The sequence below is a fragment of the Melanostigma gelatinosum genome, assembly GCF_949748355.1.
Source record: "Melanostigma gelatinosum genome assembly, chromosome: 3".
Taxonomy (NCBI): domain Eukaryota; kingdom Metazoa; phylum Chordata; class Actinopteri; order Perciformes; family Zoarcidae; genus Melanostigma; species Melanostigma gelatinosum.
Window position 1 is genome coordinate 21158549 of NC_136636.1, and position 21151 is coordinate 21179699.

Here is a 21151-nt window from a genome sequence, read left to right on the forward strand (position 1 = left end):
GAGAAAAGAAGCTGTTCGTTTACATACACATCTAAAGACTGTCCTGGCATAAGATACAAGCCGCTGAGTGAAAAGACACAAACATTCTGCTGCAGTTCAAACCTTTCTCAAACAAAACCAATCGTCGTTGCAGTGTGTGTGCTGCGAGTCTCATCCCTGCTCACCACAGAGTATCTTTGGAGCCGTTCCAGGTTCAGTTGGAACCGTTTAGCACGCAAATACTCGGAGAACAGGACACCTTCAAAGAAGCCGACGCACATACATTCAAGGTCATCCCTATCTGTTGATTCAATCTGTTCTGAATCAATAAGCATCTACAAGGAAAACAAACAAAGGAGCAGTGGGCTGTAATGAAACGGAGCGAGAACAGAAACCGTTTCACCTCCTGCAGGTAATTAGAACGCTGCTTTCCCTTTCCACCCTGATGCAGAACACATCTACTGTGGGCCTGATAAAAGCAACAAGAGCCCACCGCCATCATCCTCATCATCGAGTCCCGACAAAGACAAACATGCTCAGACAGTCAAGTGCACCCACAGAAAGTTGTAGTGCCGTGTTCAAACACCAAGTCCGCCCCTCGAGGCATCGCAGAGTGATTCACTGTGAGACCGGCTATTTCAGGCCGGCTGAAGCAGAGACAGTCATACACACATGAAACAGCCTTGTTCCTTTGTGAATAGAGGCACTCTCAGATCTGCACTGAGTCTACGCTCCTTATATGTGAGTGTGTGTGTGTGTGTGTGTGAGCAGCTGTTCCTTGGTTCCTCTGGGAAGCGAGGCTCTATCGCCGCGGTTGCGCCTCACATCCTTTTTCCATCACACTCATGTATCCGTGTGAGTGTCTCCAGCACAGAGTCTGGACAGAGAGGGTTATTAACAGACAAGGAGGAAGGAACCGACAGTGGCCGTAAAAAGAACATGTAGGTGGTTGTTGTATACTGCATGGACAGCTGAGGCTTTGTGGGTGTTTTAAGTGTAACGTGTGAGCATAGCATAATTACACAGGTACGGGAAATCTCAAAGATATGGAAGGACCTCGCTGTGGAGATGTGTGGGCGCGTTTAATCCGAGCGTGTGCACGAGCGGGAGCGACTTCGAGAGCGCACACGCACGGTCATGCAAGCTTTGATTCAACTCCTGCCAGGATGTAATCTGGCGCACTGGGGGGGGGGGGGGGGGGGGGGTTAACGTATCCCACGGTGCAACACTGAGTCCCACACAGAGACGGGCCTATAGGAGGCCTGCGGGAGGACAAGACTGTGTGAATGTTTGCGAACAATAAGCCGCTCCATTTAGCTAACTGCTCTGGATATCAATTAAGGACTTTGTGGCCTAAAACATCTACCGGCTCACTGAGGATCAGAAACAAGCTAAGTTTAAAAAGGATAAAACAAAAGTAGACAGGACCGCGGCTGATCACAGTGTTCGATTTTAAAGAAGAATGAAGGCTCTTATGATTTCACAGTCCATGAAGTCAATGCATGCAAACATGTTTATACTCGGAGTCCTCGAATCTATGCAAACAATACTGTGAGGTGATTGTCTTGAAAAAGACAGTGCTAACTAATTGGTGATCTGTATTTTAGGAAAGAATTTACATCCGACGCTGTGTTCACACTACGAGCAACAAAAGAAACTAAACGGTCAAGCGTGGCCAGCTCGTCGCCACTGAAGTGTCGCTCGCTCGTTGACGTGGTTATGTCGTCAAGTATCACTCGGAACTGGCAAGACAAAAGGAACAGTGGGGAGAGAGAAGGCAAGCGGAAATGGTTCAACAAAAACAAACGATTGGTTGACGCATGCTGAGAAAAGTTGAATCCAGCTCAACTTCTTCGCTTCATGTCACCGGCTTCCATTGAAAACCGACTCGTAGCCCGTTGCGTCAGTTCGTCCCTCACTGACCTCAGAAGAGAGGACTTCCAAAAAAAAGTTTCTCAAGCTCTCACTGGGCGACTGACTGCAGTCATCAAAAGGTCCAAAGCTTGAGCACCTGAACTACATAGAAGCACAATGCTCCAGGAGTGGATTCATAGGCAAAGATGATGCAGCAAAACAGCAGAACTAACAGGAGAGTTTCGCTCGTAACGTCTTCCAGATGGGTCATTATGCAAGTTGATGTGACGTTTTCTGGTTGTGTAAAAATAGTGCGACGCTACTGTTGATCTGATACAAGGAGGTCAGAGTGAGTTAAGAGAAAGACACTCAGTGAGCCGACGGGGGATTCAACATCTAAAATGTCTCTAACGGGATGGAAGTTCTCCAAAGTTAAAGTATGCATAGGCACACCTACTCTGTAAGATTCAACATTCGATGAGGAAAACTGACAAATCATTGAGATTAAGCACACACTGATGAAGTGAGGTAATGGTCCTCACCAGCGCTGCAAACGTATCCCAGTGCAGCGCTGTAGCTGAGCCTTTTCCTGATAGTCAGAGTGCCCTAAATATCAAAAAGGTGCCAACATGGGACAACTTCCGACATTATGATTTGAAACGGAGGAGGGAAGATGAGCGATAAAAAGTATATTGTGCAAAAGAACCACCAGGTAGAAAACATGATATGAAGAGGAGAAATAAAAGAAAATACAGAAAGGATTGTGAGGAATTGGAAATGAGGAGAGATCTCCGTTCGTTGTGAGCTTTTCCATTCAACAGGAGCATGGAGGAATGTGGGAGAACCACACTGCACCAGTGCTACCACCAGGCACCTGAGCAATGGGAGGGATGGATGGGAGGAAGGAAGCGAGGAGGGAGATGAGTGTGAGGGGGGGGGGCTATGTTTCCAGGACATAAATTGGAAATCTTATTCCAAAAGAAACCCTTGTTGCCTGGCACCTGGCAAAAAGGAGTACAAGCTGCATTTCTGGTATGAATGTGCTGTAGTTACGCCAACACGTGGTTTAATAATGTCAGAAAAGAGACCAGAAGCGCATCGACACGCCGACCGTGTGAAATGAAGTTGTGCCCGGTTGTGTTGCAGGAACGGAGATTTGAAGGATTAGACGTGAATCGCGGTAAATAGAGGCTTGGTTCAAAGGCGGCCCTCTGAGGGGTATTCACCTCAGAACAATGAGTTCAAACGCATTTCAGCAGCACATTTATCACGACGCTGTGTCTCTCTCACAGTCTCAGTGTTGACCGAGTCCCACAAAATCCATAAAAATAATAAAAGAAACTGTCTCTGTACATGGGCTGAATAATGTATGGTTAGGGGGGGGGGAGCTTCGACGCCTACAAGGTACACAAGTCAATAAAGCAGGCGAGTCCAGTAAGTCAGTGTACAGAAACTGCATCACATTAGGGTTGACAGACAGCATGTTAATCATGAAAACACACCCGTGAATCCACGCTGTCATTTCAAATCTGACTCTTTGATCCAACCGGATGGGTTCACAAGTCTGTTCCCCTTACTGGTCGCTATGTTCGTGACGGAGGTCAAAAATCCTCAAATATTGGATGGATCGCTATGAAATGTTGACATTGACATTCATGGCTCACAGGCACTGAATCCTAGTGACCGAAATATCTCGACAACCGACTAGTGGATGGATTGTCTTCAACTTTGGTAGAGGCGCTAACTGTCAAATATTAGCAGGCTAATGCGCTAAACTACGATGGTGAACATGATAAACATTGTACCTGCTACACAATGTACCTGTGAGACTCTTAGTCCCTCTCTTCCATACTGTCCCTCCACCAGAGCTTAACAAGGAAGCATTGTACAATGAAGGAATACTGTCGATTAGACTAACTCAGACTGCTGAGGCCTCGTGTTGGCTTAAAATAAATTCAAGAAAGACTGTGGATTTAGTCTCTTACATTGGATTTGTGCCAGGAAGGACTCTCTTCACAGCCAGTCCGGACAGGAGTGACCAAAGGTTAATGTTAGCCTGCGAGGGCTGTATTAAGACAGAACAAATATGAAACCCTCTCCAATCCTCGTCCTCCATGACACAATGTCTTTACTTCAGGCCTTCCAATCATCTGTTGAATTATTTGCACATTGTACTCTTGCGGGGGAAAAAAAAACGTAGGTTGCAGTTTCTAATGTCATCGTATAATTAATTTGTTCCAGAAGACAATGTTTCAAGGTGATGCGTTTAAGAACAACCTAGAGTTGATTTTGCACAGGTTCTGAGTGCGCAAAGAGTTTCTCTCTTTCTCCCGTTTCCTCGGTCTAACCAGCGTTCGTAATCCTCCATCTGAAGCCGAGCACACAAGCTGCACGTTTCTGGTCAGGCACATGAGCACATTTGGCCGCGGCAAACCTCACTGAGTCACAACAGACGGTTAACAGTTGCCACTGTGCTGCAGAGAGCGAAGGAGCTCGAGCCAATGTTTCTGTCGAATGAGAAAATTACACTTTGCCCTGGGGAGGGGGAAGAGGGGGGGGGGGGGGTGATGGTTCCTCAAGATCAAAACAAGCAGAAATGTGCATATTAGCGTTAATGTCCTGTCCTGCTATATGCTGGACACACAGTTCAGTCCACATACATAATACACAGATTAGCTTTATACAGCCTGAGGTAGAGAGCGGGCAGTTGTGTTAAAGAGGGCGGAAGAAATAAAGCCAATGAAGTCACATAACTATCACGCCTCGTCCCATTTCAGGGCTGCCTCGATCAGATATTCTCCGTTATCTTTTGCTGACCCCCACTCCCTTTGCAAAGCCTGAGCCCGCGTCGAGCTGTCTCATCCCATCTCCGCTCTTCCTCAGTGACGAACACACAGAGGAGAAAAGAAGAAGAGGAAAAGAGGGGAGGGGAATACACTCAGCTGATGAAAACAACAACAATCACTTCCGTTTTCTGTCCTTCAACTGACTCTGGCTGCTCGTGATCCAGGCTCTACAGCTACAGCATGCCGGCTCTATATAGAGGAGGGCAAAGGGTGGGAAAGAGGACACGAAGGCTGTTTCATTACAGAGCTGCCACACTGACAGCCTATTTTTTTGTGATTTACATGATGTTAAAATAAACTCAGGGTTGTTCTCACACGACAAAATGTATATATTTTCTGTTCATGTGTTGTCAAAGCTGCAACATTCAGGCGGTTGATTAATTAGTCTTAGTTGATCAACAGACAAATAATCAGCATTAAGCAAAAACAGCAAAGAATTCAGCTCCTCATACGAGAACATTTTATAGTTTCCTTTGTCTTTTGTGACAGACATCAAATTTGTTTTGTTTTTTTCAATTGTTGACCGGACAAAACAAGACCTTATGGAGATTAAACCATGGGATTTGGGAACATTTTTCAATAGATGGAAATTTAAAGCACTTCGTTGATTAATAATCAGTCACAGCTCAACAAGTCAAGACCAACGTCAACGTATTGCTGCCCTGTGAGAGGGAATATTGTGTATTTTGACACATTGCACGCTCTGTTATCTTATAAAACATGTTTGAGAGAAAGTCATTCAACAATCCAGTCAGGTGTTATTTCTCCAGTCATGCCAGCCTCGTGTCTCTCAGATGAGGATAGCACATTATAGCATCTCCTAAACGTGCCCAGTGTCAAAATCGCACGCTGAGCTTTCTGATGATTCATGTGCTTCATTTGTTTGTTTAACAAACCTGAATTCACTGCCTTATGGAAATTAGCTGGAACTCAACCCCCCCAAAAAAAAGACTGTAAATAGATTAGCCACGTAATTGAAATTATATTTCCACGGGATTAAACACCAGTTGTCGGCAAAGCTGCTTTCAGAGAAACAAGGGGTGGGGTAGTAGCGGCAGACAGGAGTAGCAGCTGTCAAAATGATAACGTCTTTGCAATGGGAGGGAATTTAAAAATAATTTAAAAAAATAAATAAAAAGACGTGATCCACATTAGACGCGTAAACAGGGGATTTGTGAATGGGAACCGGGATAGAAGGCGACAACGCTGGCTGCTGTGGTCGGCTCCAGCTCACATGCAGCGCATATGCGGCCTGATGAATCAAAACAGGTGCTGTTACAGCTCCATTTTGGATTTCGATGGATTGTTGACTCTTGTTTCTACGCAGTCGATGTACGGTGTCTTCTGTGGACGCGTGTTGGTCATGAGAAAGGCAGACATATGACGTAAATGTACACACACGGTGCGGATGTTGTCTAGGGGGGGGGGTCAATCATCAACAACGGAGCCCCTGGCACACACTGAGTGGCACTGACCAAATGTGCGAGCAGCACTGACTGAATGGCCTGTAAAACAATGAAATACGAGTCAGTGTGAGGGAGAGGGTATCAGACGCTGTGCGTAAAACATCAGTGTGGGAACATGAGCAGCAACAAACACAAACCCATGGATGTATTTCCGACACAAATGTCATTTTTCTCGCATTAAAACACCACAAGCTCTAATTAATTAACTCACCTTAGACGCGTCTGAAGATTCAGACCCCCCCTCCCACCACCACCAAAAAATAAAAAAATCAAAGACGCGCAGCGAGGCACTGTGTTAAATCCCGATGGCTGTCCTCATTAGAGGAAGAATGGAAGCGGATGGCCAGTTGCTGTGGAAACCTCGAGCCGGCCACGAATCCCATTTAGTGAATATCGGCAGTAAAGGGGGGGTCATGACGGGGGCTGCCTTCGGGAGCAGAGGGCACAGCTGCCCGGGCGGCGCTGCGGTGGAGCCGGACAAACACCGCGGCTCACTACGGTGAAGCAGCCTGCTTCTTATCCGGGAAGAGTCGACGGCGCGGTCAATTCATGCGAGGAAGCAGGAGTGGTGTGGGGAAGACATGCCTCGTATGGGGGGGGGGTGGTGGGGGGGAGGCACGGGATAGTGCATCAACGACGAAACACGAGAGCGCAAATATGATGAGTCTGGATTTTACGCTTTGTACGCAGCAACGGCGGAGTCAGGAAGATTCACCTCGTGTTGCGTAACTCAACGCCGCGACAGTTAAACTCACCGAGGCGTTGACAGGCACGACAACAGCCCCGTTTAGCTTTTCGAAAAAAAATGTTGTCACGATTGGGAAGCTTTTTTTTTGTTGTGTGTGCGTGTGTGTGTGTGAAGTTGTTACAATAATATCACACAAATACTATATAATAAATACTTCAATCTCACGTATCATCCAATAACAAACTGGCTTCATTGCTGGCCAGCAGCACCGGTTGCTTAGCGACACAACTTTGGGCCGGCGCATTGATATTACAACTTAACTGTTATGCGGCCTAACAGGTGCTCTTTAATTAAAGATGTTGCACATTTTTTAAAGTTACAGTGAATCATTATTTTTGATGCCCATATCTTTATTTGAGAATTTTTAAATAACCAATAAGTATGCCTTTATATTGGCCTATGCCACGTTTTAACATACACAATCATTTCCAATAAGAATTCCTTAAATCTGATTATTAAATTAAAATGCCCTATTTATTTGGCTTGATCCTCCCTTGTTACGGAACTTTTTATTTTAGATGGTGTCTGAATATCGTGTAAATGTAGAAAGAAAAATTTATTTTTTAAATCTACCTTACCCGCTGAGAAAACAAGTGCCAAGGAAGTCATGATGTATTCTGTCATACTAAAGAAGTGAATATACAGACAGGACATGATCTCGATCTGACAAATTACCTCATCATGTGTTTATTTGAAAGTTGAAATCCATGATATTCAATTATAAATAAATGCACAACAAATATCATGTAAAATATGTAGCTACGTAAAAAAATCTGCAAACAATATATATGACAATTTGCTTTTATTAATATTGTATTGAATGTGAAGGACACATAGTTCGAGGTCATTCGAGTCTCAAATTAAATGCACATTTTTAATTGTCGTAATATGACAGTGCTTTGTATACCTGTAGTGATAATTGTATTAGTAACTGCCAATGTTGACTCACTGTTGACTACACACACGCACGCACACACACACACGCACACAGCACTATCGCTTCTTTTTGCTCTCTTTCTTTGGTTTCTGTCGGATCTGCGGGGTGAGTCCTTTAGGTTTCTTCATCTGTTCAGTGGCCTTTCCATCAGTGGACTCAGTCTCTTCCTGTTGAGCAAACACAGGAAGCATTAACCTGTAATTTCAAAAGAAACCATCCTGAGTCATTTTAAACATGGTGTAAAATGACAAAAGTATGATTAGATAACCGTGATTTGAAGATGTATTTGGAAAATGCTTTTGGAGTCTCAAAACTCACACACAAAGTTTTTTCCAAGGTATTATTTTCTAAGTAAATCTTGTCAATACACAGTGTGTTGTATACAAAATACTGTGCATACAGGGATAGTAATTAGTGACAACAAGCGATATACATTTTGGTTATGCAGTTTGTCATCTCTCCATATAGCTCAGACTCGGCTTGGATTTATCGCAATCAAATGGACGGTTGAATGAACTTCCCTGAGGTTTTGGAGCACAGATGCACACACAAATCAAACAAAAGAAATGCAGATGCCTTTCAACAGTTTCCCTCTGTCAGCACTGTTCCTGTCTTTGTATGGCGATACAGAACTACAGCAGGCTGCTATAAAGGATGAAATGGCGACATACTCTGGAGCGTAATCAGTGCATCTGATGACTGTCTGGAAATAGAATAATTAGTCAGTGGATTTAATTGCTCTCGTCTATAAATAATCTCTCCTGACAGTTGTTAGCATGGAGATTGTGGGAGTAGCCCTCCGTGGTACGGTCTTCATCGACATTCAAAAACAAGATATTGTGCACTAAACTAACTGATATCTGGTTTCTCTGTATTTCAGAAAATAGTGTTATTGCAGAACCTGTAGGTCTGTCAAGCTAGATGGAAAAAATAAAGATATTAATCAAACCATTTTCCTAGTTAGGCTGTGCCACACTGCGAATATATCTGATTGTATTATTTTGATATAAGATGGAGCCACCAGAGACAGCATTGTGTGGAAACATTTCTTGAGTGGAACCAATCCCCTCATTTGAGCCGATGACCGACACCAACCTAGTTCCTGGGTGTCTACCCACCTGTTCATGGGACTTGGATGTGGGGAAGATGACAGCCAGGATACAGATGAGCTGGAAGATGGCCCCCAGGAACAGCCCATAGCGCAGTAGGCTTTCTAGAAAGGTGGACTCAGGGACCTCTGGAGGGGACAGGTCCACTTCTGCAGACATGATGCTGCTGATTGGCTGTTTGGTCGGTTATCCTTCAGTGCACCTATCTGTGCAAACACCACGTCTAGCAGGAAACAATATAAATAAATAAAAATGTATTTAAAAATAACTTATAAACCAAACAAAGGACGGCTTAGTCTTTTCCACATGCGGCAATGCATGTGACATTTACCCACAACAATGAATAATATGAATCATGTTAGAAATAGATGCATTTAAACAGTTATCACAAAAGACAAGCGTGGAGGTGTGAATCAAATGATGTATTGTGCGCTCACATAGCCCTGCTGATAAAAACACATAGTAATAAACTATACCGACTGATCATAATAAACATTGTGGACAGACTCAGCTGGGACACATTTAACGTTACGTCACAACGGTAGATTGAAGCTAACGCTATATGTATGACTTTCATTAACATTATCACGCAACGTTAGCATGTGGGAGAATGAGCTCACCGGTGCCGGGGTTACTTCACGCTTCACTTGTCGTTACAGGAGTTTGTTTGTTTTTACATCAAAATCAGGGCTAAAAAAGTATGAACAAAGCTGCGAAACAGAAATGCAAATTAAGCTTACAAAGGGAGAAAACAACATCCGCTAACCGGAAGTGACGTGAAGCCTGCGATCAACTTCCGACCCGGTGAATGATTGTTTTGAAAATGTCGACCTCTAGCGTTTAATATATCTTTATCATATTTTAGACTTGAAAACATAGAAAACTGTAAACTTTCAGTATCACTACTTTGAGAGGAAAGTGTTCAATACATTAATATAACAGTATTTATTTTACAATTAAATTCATTGTTGCTTTATTGGCATGAACGTTTAAGAAACAATGTTGCCAAAGCATCAAAATAAAAAGGGACACAATAATATTAATATGAACGTCAACAACTGAAGCATGTAACCTGGTTAACAGTGTTGGCCTATATTTACTCAAGTACTGTACTTCCGTTTCAAATTTGAGGTCATTTACTTGAGAATTTCCAACTCCACTTGATCAATCTCAGAGGTACTTTTAACTCCGCCACATTCGCCACACTTTAGTTAGTTTTTCAGATTACAGTTTTTTTCATACCCTCTATGTCCAGTGAAAACCATAGTATTTACTTATACCAGAAGTATTTAGACATAACAACTGTGCTAACACTGAGTTACATCAACAAATTAACACTGAGAGAGGATTCTTCAGTGTCAGTACTTTCTTTGTGTGATACACTAAGTATTTAGACATTTTTGATTTACTTCTTTGACCTGATATCGGTGAGTTAGTCATCATAAGACTCCTTGTACAGAGGATATATTATAGCAACAACTTGATAATGGTGGCTGAAGTAGGGCTTCATCGAAGGAAAAGTAATTTCAAAGACAGAAAGGGAGTCATGTTAGATGTTAATTGAGAATATTTGATTTTCTCTTTGGTCTATTCCTGCTATTAATACAAACACTGATTCAAATAAACAGAATCTATTTAATATAAAATATCTTATACATGCTTACAAAGAGCAATTGTACAAATAAATGAACAAATATTCGTCAAACAGATTCATATAAAGACACAATAGATACACAATATAAGGTATAACACATGTTGTCTACTATCGTTGCTGAGGCTAAAAAGTCTAAAGTTAAGATATAGGCCTATGTTTTTTATTGCAGCTCTTACAAGTACAAGCTTCCTCCAAGACAGGGGTCTCAAACTCCCGGTTACTGTACATTTGACATGGAAATGTATTGCGAGTACATTGAAGACTACTTTAAACGTGGCTTTAAAACACATGAAATACTTCATGTGGGATTGTGCAAAACGCACCCTTGAAAGGATTTTAGGCTTTGAACAAAGTTATTGTAATAACTTGTTTGATATTTGTCTTTGATATTTTCTATAATAGTTTGATCTTTGATAGAGTAATGTGGGTTTCTTAACCCTAAATTAAAAGGATTTAAGTTATAATAACAGAAATGTGCTTAAATATATGTTTACATTTATATAACTGCATGTACAATATTTTTACACTTGAATAAACAATAATCAAATGCAAAGACAGCTATTTACCAATATGTTAGGAGTAGTTACCGTACATTTACACAGTCTTACATTTACAACCTGCCCTTTGTGGGCGACCGTGATGCTGATGTGGCCCGGAGTGAAAATGAGTTTGAGACCCCTCCTCCAAGACATTCAGGATTTTATATTTTACACATTATGCTTGATGTGATGGACAACAGGCCTCCAGGATCACTCTCCATTGTGGCCTTTCATGTCTCTTCTTATGATGTCATTCACTGTAAAACATTACAAACACGGTAAGCAACTTTAGTTTTCACAACTATGCTGTAATAAACAACGACACCATGCTTATTTTACGTACCATTTTGAAATAGTTCATCTGGTATTCTTCATATTGCTGTACAACATCCCTCGGGTACATTTTTTGCACATTCTTGCACAAAACTGTCCAGCTCTTCCACTTAAAAATAACATGTAGTTTTAAGCATTTCTTATATTGTCACATATTTTCTATTGTAAATATTTCTATTTTATATCATCTCTCTTGACTTATTGCACTGTGCTTATTGTTATGCGCCAAATTACCAAGATAAATGATTTGTATGTCCAAACCTACTTGAAAATTAAACCTTCTCTAATTATTATATTAATTTGTATTTCTATTTGAAGCCCATTTGTGTAGATTCTTTAAATTCTAATAAATTATAATAATTACAATACAACAGTGTTTTGTTTTTAATACGACCAGCAGATGTGCCTAAAGTACATTTTTGGGGGCCATTTTTAGGATTTTATTAGAGTATGACGTGAAGAGGTGACAGGAAACGAGAGAGTTGAGCATTAAAGGTCCTCACTTGGACTTGTGGTTTGTGGTTAAAGCCACCAGGGGGTCCCCAGAAAAGGTCTGATTTCATACATTCAGTTTAATTATGCCATGCATCTCCAACGTATTTTCCACTATGTTGATATTTTGTTGAGTCCAGATTTTTCTGATACTCTTTTTTGGACTGATCAATTATGTCTTTCCTAACAAAAGTAAGCAAACTTGTTGTATATGAGTCCTTTGACTGAAAGAATTGAACTATTAACAATATTAGATATAATCTCAAGAAACAACAATAAATAAAAACATGAACACAATAGTGTGTTTTGTTAAATGTTCTGGAGATGCTAAATAAAACAGATTGTAGTTATCTAAACTCTCACTATTACCCCAGTCTGTATCAGAGACCAGGACAATGCTGGGTCTGCATGCATTTGTGTATACAGTAAACTTCCTGTTTGTGGCTTTCATCACGGAGGTGTAAACAGAAACTTTGCCCCGCAGCAAACAAGGGCGAGGTACATCACTTGTTTTCTCACTCCATGATGGTGTTGCTTCTTTCTCCTGCATCATGCTCAAATACATCAGGTGTCATAAATACGTTGTATTAGATCTATCTTAAATGAGGCTGCGCATGCGCACGAAGCCGGTAGTGTGGTGAGTGTTTCGGTTGTGTGAGTGAGAGTGAGACTGAAAGATACAGGAAAGTGGATAGAAAGGCCCAACACAAACCACAATGCAGGATTTGCAAGCGTATAGTTGCAATGTGCTTGTATGCGTTTGCAAACTGGACCACAATTACTCATCTCTCAGACAGGTTTGCATGTTTGTTTGTATTGTATTTTCCCCCACATTTACATTTTTGGGTGTAGCAATTAATGCAGTGTTTTCTACAACTCAGCTTAACGCTTCAGCAATCTGTTGGCTTGTCAAGGAGAACCCAAAAAAAGCTGAAGCAGAGATAGACACAGATCTATTGGCATCTTGACGAGACTCAAACCGGGTTACTGACTGATTGAGAGATAATGCAAATGTGTTGCCAATTTCTCTCTTAAGACAGCTGTATACGTAAAATATTACAATATGAAAAACAGACATGTGATAATCGTTCACATGGTTTAAACAACTTACAGTTTTGATCAGTCTTCCCTCAAAGACGAAAGTAATCATGTAAGAGAGTTTAAACCCTGCAAAGATGTGAGGATGGGGGGGGGATTAAGAAGACAGCATGTAAAATAATGACTCACCATCCTCCAGGTAAGCATAGCGGAGAGTCTCTTGTTTGACTGTGACCCCCTCTGGAGCTCGTTCCTCGTGGTTTCCTCTACCAGAGCCGATGTGGGTCAGAGGCTCCGCTCGGCTTTCATCCTTTCCTTGAGCTTGACCGTGGATGTATCTTGAAGGTGGTGACTTTCCCAGTGGCAGCGCTGTCTGCATATAACTCTGATGTCTTGACACCACATAGGCCTTGAATGAATCACCAACTTGAGGACCTTCGGCCAGTTTGCCCACAGGGGTTCTGACACTGACACACAGGCTGGGAGTGGAGGTAGGGTGGGAAGCCATCGGGGAACCATGGGGGGCGGTACCACAGTTGCTGTAATGTTGATTTGCAGTGTGGTAAAGCACAGGGTTGTTGATCATAGTGCTGGCTCTGGATTGGTAATAAACTGGCTGGTTGTCCAGTGGGTCAGGGATTAAGACGTGGGCTCTGGGGTCTACAGTGGCTAGATGGTACCTCGTTGGAGAAATATTCAAAGATTGAAGGTCGCTCTCCTGCTCCATGTGATGGTAAAGCGACTTCATTGACAGGCCAGACAGGGACTGATTATCTGAGTAGATGTACGAATTCAACTGGTAGTCATCCAGTGGTTCGGCTTTAATGGCTAGAATTAAAAGAACACACAGGTGAGAGAAATCAACGTAGGTCTGTCATTAGCTCACTGACAAGAGTGCAAGGACAGAAACAAGAATAAGAGTCTAAAGCCACACTATCAGCACAGCGGTACTTCAAGCTAAATGCTAACATAAGCATGCTAACATCCTCACAATGGCATTGCTAACATGCTGATGTTTTTTTTGCTTTTGTTAATTACCAGGCTCACCATCCTAGTTTTACTTGGGGGTTCTAAACCTTTTGTAACTTAAGGCACACTTCTGATTGTAAAAAAAAAAATCAAAACATATTCTGGTTACCATCACCCATCACTGGCTGCCATTATGAATCCAAATTGAATGCAGTCAGGGTCATATTTCCTGGGCCAAAGTAATGGGCCAATTAAAATTTTGACCTGATGGTGGAGCTTGATGAACAGTAAGAAGATCACCAACACAGGAAGGATTCATACTTTGGGGACCATGAATATCTGTACACGATTTCATGACAATCCATCAAATAGTTTCTGAAATATTTCCGTCCGGACCAAACTAGTGGAGCAGCCGACCAACAAGAAAAGGTCCAAATGCATGTTAAGTGTGTTGCATCAAGTCCCGCAGAGGGAGGTTTGTGCTGATAGAGGTGAGAACGACTGACTTTCCCTGCTGACCCCACGGGGAACACTGATGGCCTTCTAGTCATCCTCCCATTCTCAAACATTCAAGGCACCTCTCTTCCTCCTGAGCCCAGCTCTGTCATGGCTGACAGATACATACCTATCATAGGAGTGTAGATGAAGTGCTGAGGCTGACTGCGTTTCTTCTTCCCGTTGATGACGTAGAAGTTGACTTTGGCTGGGTGGGAAATGGTCCGGTTTTGATATGGAGGGACCTCAACAAAGAGCATGTTCTAGACGGGGATTGCGACACAACAGAAAAAAAGATCACGCTTCAGACAAACAGTCATGTTGAAACAGAGAGGCGTAGGCTGCCCCAAATGTCACGCTTTTATGTTTCAAATCAAAATCAGCATCAGAAATAAAACTGATACACGTAGCAGCATGTTGCGTGTGGTCATAGGTTTTGTGTTTAGCTTTCTGTTTATGTGAATTTGTAACAGACAATATTGATGTAATGTTCAAATACATTTCTACAAAAAGCACATAATTGGTTATGTAAAATGATGCTAGTGCGTCAATCCATGTATCATTACAGGTAAGTGTAAGTTAACTCACAGCTTGTGATTTGTCTCTGTCAACAGTGGCCTCCACCTCCCAGATTTGCTGCCCATCTGTAAACAGAGGGAATACAGTGTGTACACACATTAAAGCAAGTCAGTAGTTTGACATTTTGAGCAATACGCTGTCTTGACGAACAATAGATGGGAAGGTAACCACGAGAAATAGCTGCAGATAGCAGCCACTTAGCTTAGCTTAGCATTAACAGGTGAAAACAGTGTACAAACTGGTTCTGGGTTTTAGAGGTGCTGGTATGCAGATTTTGTGACCGTAGCTGTTTCCCTCTGTTTCCAGTCATTGTGCTAAGCTAAGCTAACCGGCTGCTGGCTGTAGCTTTATATTTGCCTGAAAGATAAATGAGTGGAACTGACTTTCTCATCTAACTCCCAGATGAAAAAAAATAAGCAAATGTCCCATTATGTGAAACTATTGGTGTTACTACTATAGTATATATATATAAAAAATAAATTAATTTGTAAGAAACCAGATCACAACAGCACATTTACAGACAGATAGTGGAAAGCAGGTTTCTCTCTGTCTGGTTTATCATTTAATTCCCACCTCAGTTTTAACCTGCTGTTTCTATTTTGTACCCACGCTTTGAACAAAAAAAAAACACAAAGTCTCTGCTCCGGGTCTGAATCTTTATCAGTCTGTCTAACCACATCCTGTTGCATAAAACCCCACGCACAGCAACAGGGAGGCTTTATATGCAGTCAACTGTATACCCATCCTGCTCTCAAACCATGTAAAGCGATGTCAAACCTTGTGTGGGCAGGAGGAGCAATAATGAGGTGAGACATTTCCATGTAGAAATCAATAAAATATGTCACCAACAGTAAAAGTTTGAAGTAATGTCTCATTTTGTCAGAGTCAAAAGTGTGGGCTGAAGGAAGATGTGCGTCACTAAAAGTTGATGCTGCCCGGGCAAAATGCAAATTCTCTGAAAAAACAAATACTATATGAGTAGGTGGATACGCTCAAGAAGCATAATGGGAGGACATAGAAATACATATAAATCTGGTTGGATTCAAAATGTACACACACAACAATCACATATCGGTGTGTGAGCGTTTTAAAGGAATCGTTCAACATTTGGAGGAAATTCTCATCCAACTCAAGAAGTGGAACTATTTTTTAAAGTGAATTTTTATTATATGTTGCGGCTCATTTTCAGTAGCTCTTAAAAAAATGAGGTACGGACAATTTCACATGACCTGACAATTAAAGTACTGATCTCCTCTCACCTTGTGTCTTCTCTGAGAATATCACTTTGGAGTCAGATGTGAAATTCTGTCCTGTGAGGACCATTTGTTGACCACCGAGCACTGAGCATCGGTCCAGGTCCTGCCTCTCGACTGCAGGGAGCTCCTGAGCTGAGCGCTGGGCTGAGGAAACAGGGAGACAGCTGTATGAAAGACCACACTGAGGTCAGAAAACATCTGGGGGAAACATTTTCAAGGCAGATGGCTACTCCAATTTTTAAAAAAGATGTAATTCCAGAATTGCAAAATTGACTACTAGCCTGACGAACATTTATATTGAAGTTCGCCTTCAATAGAAAGCGATAGAAAGCAAGATTCTTCCTTACAGCATTCGATAGGATGAGAGGCAGCTTGAAGAGACAACAGTTGGCCTCCAGGTTGAGGAATGTGGACACGAAACACCAAACGCACGCGTGTGTTTTTTCGTCCAATGTCCGTCTCACCGTTCCTCAGTTCGATGTCGGCATTCCTCAACTTCAGGATTCCTACACAGTCAATCCTATGAAGTGTAAGAAAAGACAGATAAGATTGAAAAGGTGTGCTGAAATGAGACCAATGTGCTAGTAACTGTACAACGGTTGTCAAACTATAGTCAACTGATTTAATCTGTCAGTTATAGCCTAGTTCTGTTCTGTCAAAGTAGTGGTCTATGACTTTTTCAGTGATTCATCATGAGTCAAGTTCATCAAAGTAGTTTTTTTTTTTGCTGTGTGTGGTCGATTTTCTTGGAAAAACTCTCTGGCACACAGGAAGTGATGCATTTTGTGTTGCCGCCACTTGTTGGTAGTAAAACAAATGACAAAGATCTTGAGCAGCAATAGCCATCATGAGAAACGAGCACAAAAAAACTCGAACTTCAACATAAAATACAAAGAAAACCGATAGCATCGTATTTGAGATTCAGTTAAATGTATCTCTGCATCTGTACCTCTGGGAGAGGAAATACAAAAACACCACAGAAGTGACTGCCGATTGCTTAACAGCATGTATCCCACAGCGTCTCTCTGCGACTCACATCACTCTCATGTGGTTCTTTGGCTCCAGAGGGATCTCCAACACTTTGGTCCCGTTCATCATCCTCTCCATGCTGGGTGTGGTGACGGTCTTCCCAGTGATGCGGTGGACCTGGTAGAAGGCGTGGGGTTTCAGGATTCTCTCGTCGGCTGTCCCTATGAAGACCTGCAGCCCCAGTGGAGCTGTGCCTTGGTACCCGCGGAGCTAAGGGCAACAAAGGCGATTAATTTCACAGGTCACTGCCGATAACTGGCATAGCAAGAACACTGATTTTCAAAGGCTGTTTGTGCATCAGTGCCAGGAAAACCAACAGTAACAGCCTTTTCAATTAACTCATGAGAGCAATAAATAAAACAGACCCATAAACCGATATTTGAATATCAACGCCAAGATTTGTAACTATTTGTGTATCTTTTAGCACTTTGAAACAGTGACTGTCCTGATACTTTGCCCTTTCATTCATTTGCATCATGGCTGTTGGCTTTACATAAACACATCACCCAGGAAATACCACCCTAAAAAAAGCACCTGAACTTCCGGATGCCCTCCGTTTGGTGTCTTCACAGCTCCGCGGCTGCCCTCAGTCTCATAGTGAGCTCTGTGGTGAGATCTGGGCTCTTGCTGGATGAGAAGCTCGCACTGACCAGACTGACTGGGCAACGGCCACTCTAAAGACGGAAGTGGAGCAACAGAGAGTCCACTGGGGAAAAGACGAAGAGAGAAGGACAATGAGAGGGAAACCAAAGACAAAACATTACATCCCAAAATGTCCAAAATGTCCAAAGTTCATAATTTCATTTCATAGTTGTCAATAAATGGTATACTTCTTAATGCTTACATTTGAGCAGAAAGACAGACAAAAAGTCTCTGAATAAGAAAGGACAAACAACACACCCGAGTGCTCCGTGGTGGACTGGATGAGGAGGAGGCCACACAGCTGGCAGCATGTAGAAGGTTTCAGACTTTATCTCGACTCCTGCCCTGCTCACCCTCTCATGCTCAATGGCCCGGTCATAGCCCTCTCCATACACACAGTCCTGTCTCTGGGCATGGGCATCTCGCACCACTGCATAAGGCAGAGGTCTGGGTAGACTGGAGCTGAGGCTGCTCAGCATCTCCTCCAGGCCCAGGGAGGAGGTCTGAGTTTGGGCCTCCGCTTGGGCCTGGTACTGTGGGTGGTAGTAGGACCCCTGCTGCTCATGGAGTGAGGGGATGGGGCTGGGGCTCCTGGAGCGCTGCTTGACTGGAGTGGCCCCCTGACAGGAGTGGGCCGAGTCATAGGACCGCTTCCCATGCGGCGAGACAGAGCGGGAGCGTTGGTGGGGAAGTGATGAGGCGGCGTGTTGGTGCTGGGGCAGGAGAAAGATCTCGTCTGTGACACTGTTGCCAGGTGAGGCTCCTGGGGAGGAGTGGGCAGAAGAAGTGTGGATGCCCTGGAGGCCTGGGCAGAGGTCTAAGCTGGACAACCCCATGCCAGTGCTGCCTCCATTAGATGGGGAGACGCACGGTGAAGCCAAAGGAGAGTATGCATCTGCAGGCCAGCCCGTGGAGGAGTTACTGCTGGCAGGGCTCACACACTCTCTGTAGGCCCCTAGAGCTTTGCTGCCAGGGCTCAGCGCCAGGGTTTGAGAGCTGAGAGAGTCCCCCGACGGAGTGATCTCAATCCTGGGACTGGGAGCAGGGATGGTCCCTGGTCTTGAAGCCAGCCTCAGGGAGTCATACACAGCCCCGGACAGGTTTGCTGTGGTAAGGCTATGAGAGGAGGCGTCCTGACTGGAGGCTGGCTGGTTGGAGCTGGAGATGTACGCATTGTGATGGTCGACCACCAGCAAAGGAGGCTGGTTGTCGTTTTGAAGGAGATCACCTGAGTCATCTGTCCAAAACAAAAGCAGAATTAATTTGTGCACACATGTCGAGAGACGACTACTCTACCACCCTGATATACCATATAGATGTTTTAAGACATGTAAAACTACTCCCACAAGTAATAATAATTTTCTGATTTGTTGTTTTTTGCACAAAAACATTCAATTACCTCATTAGAAAATGTTAAAATGACATCCACGTGCGAAGTAACAAGAACGGAAACACATTTTTGGGTGAATTGAAACCACATTAAACTGTAATAAAGACAGTTCATGCCTCTGTTTCTGTGTTTCTATAGTTTCCTGAAACAGAAAGAAGAGTCTAGTGGATTTCCCCCCTTCTTAATGACAGTGAAAGAGGAGGATTACAGTATAACATCAGGAACTGACAGCTAAGTACTCACTGACGGATATCCCAAAGCCCCTTTACTTTACTTCACTGCTAAATAAAAAAAACTCTAGAAAAGCCAACATCTTTACAATTACTAGGAAAATGATGTAATTGGAAAAGCAGATATTATGCGAAGTCTCTGTAATAGCAGAATAACTACTGCATGCACACCTTGATCACAGCCGACAGCAAAGTCCTCCCCAGGTGGATTATACAGAAACAGGTCAGAGAAGTCCAACTCCTCCTGGCTGATGTCTTGACCCAGGTCCTCGGTGAAGCCCAAACCTGCAGAACTCATCTCCAGCTCTGAATATTTAAATCTTCTTTGGACAAGTGTGTCTTTTTTAATAACTTTCAAACTCGCCGAATAACAGAAGCTGTACGCATACAAAACATGTGGCAGCTGCTCAAATACGACATACAACAAGGCTACATGAAAAAAAAGAGCGGCGACAGACGCTTCCTGTCACTGATGATGATGACAAGCAGCAGGAGGTGTAGACCTGCATGTGTGTGTGTGTGTGTGTGTGTGTGTGTGTAGGTGTGTGTGTGCACTTCAAACAAGCTTCATTTCCTCCTGTTTGAGCCAGTAGAGTCACAGTATGAAATGTTAAGGGAGGCTAAATTTACATCAGGTCTGTAGCCTACATTATTAGAATATCAAAACGTTGTCATCATTTCCCAAGTTTTATAAACCGACAGCCTTCCACTGTGCTTTAGCTTTGTGATTAAAGGGGCTTTTACTTCTCTGAATTCCCGTTGCACCTATGAATCACACCGGTCCGGATTCAAGGTGAAGATACTAAAACACAGGTTTATTTTTTTAAATAATTAAATAAAAAACTATCTGGTCTTCAGTGGCTACAGCCAAGTTATCTGGAATAAGAACAGTGTACGCAACAATCACAGTGGGTTATTGCATTAAAATGACTGTAGCCCAAAATATTTATATTCTCATGGATCAAAAGGTATTTAAACTCTAAACAATTGTTATTTACACCTCTAATGACTCGTGTACAATATATGTTTGCTGAAAAGAGTTTCAAAAAGCGGCGTTTCACATTACTACTTTTATTACTCGTCCGTCTCTGAACACGTGTGACATACTTAATTGTTTTGAACTGCCCTTGGGAATAATTAACATATAAGAGTCTGCCCATTCTTGGTTAAAGACTCTGGTCTCTCTGGTCTCTCTGTCCACATTCCTCTTTTTGGAGAACGTCATGTGAAATAACTTCTCTGACTCACATAACGCTAATTCTCTGACCACTCGGTCTCTGGTCCGTCTCTCGCAAGTGTGTGAATCACACTAGAGTCGGAAAGTTGATCAGAATACATATATTTGATTGGCTGAGTAGCATTTGTTTGTCCAAATAAGTAAAAAAAAAAAAGAAATAAAATGAACAGTAAATATAGCAAACTGTCATTGAACGAATTCTCGTTCTCAATACATACAAAATACACATAGTGAGTAGTCACATCTGTTTTGACTGGTGAAGCCTCTTGGAGGCATGTTAACCTCTTTTGGCTCCTTCACGTGTTGTCACCTGAGGTCACATGTGAGGC

General features: G+C 42.7%; 2 protein-coding genes across 2 annotated transcripts; both read right to left on the minus strand.

The window, feature by feature from the left end:
* Positions 1-7647: 7647 nt before the first annotated feature.
* On the minus strand, positions 7648-9703 carry manbal (mannosidase beta like). Its single transcript, XM_079266514.1, has 3 exons — positions 9560-9703; positions 8949-9162; positions 7648-7997 (listed from the first exon to the last, which is right to left on the minus strand). Exons 2-3 carry the CDS (start codon positions 9096-9098, stop codon positions 7887-7889), a joined length of 261 nt encoding a protein of 86 aa, XP_079122640.1. The 5' UTR covers positions 9099-9162; positions 9560-9703; the 3' UTR covers positions 7648-7886.
* A 965-nt stretch (positions 9704-10668) lies between these two features.
* Positions 10669-19883, minus strand: nfatc2b (nuclear factor of activated T cells 2b; the record flags this gene model as incomplete). Its single annotated transcript, XM_079297141.1, has 10 exons — positions 10669-11389; positions 13185-13823; positions 14590-14722; positions 15048-15103; positions 16298-16438; positions 16642-16814; positions 17331-17533; positions 17858-18029; positions 18224-19202; positions 19757-19883. 10 exons carry the CDS (start codon positions 19881-19883, stop codon positions 11343-11345), a joined length of 2670 nt encoding a protein of 889 aa, XP_079153267.1. The 3' UTR covers positions 10669-11342.
* Between the last annotated feature and the right edge of the window lie 1268 nt (positions 19884-21151).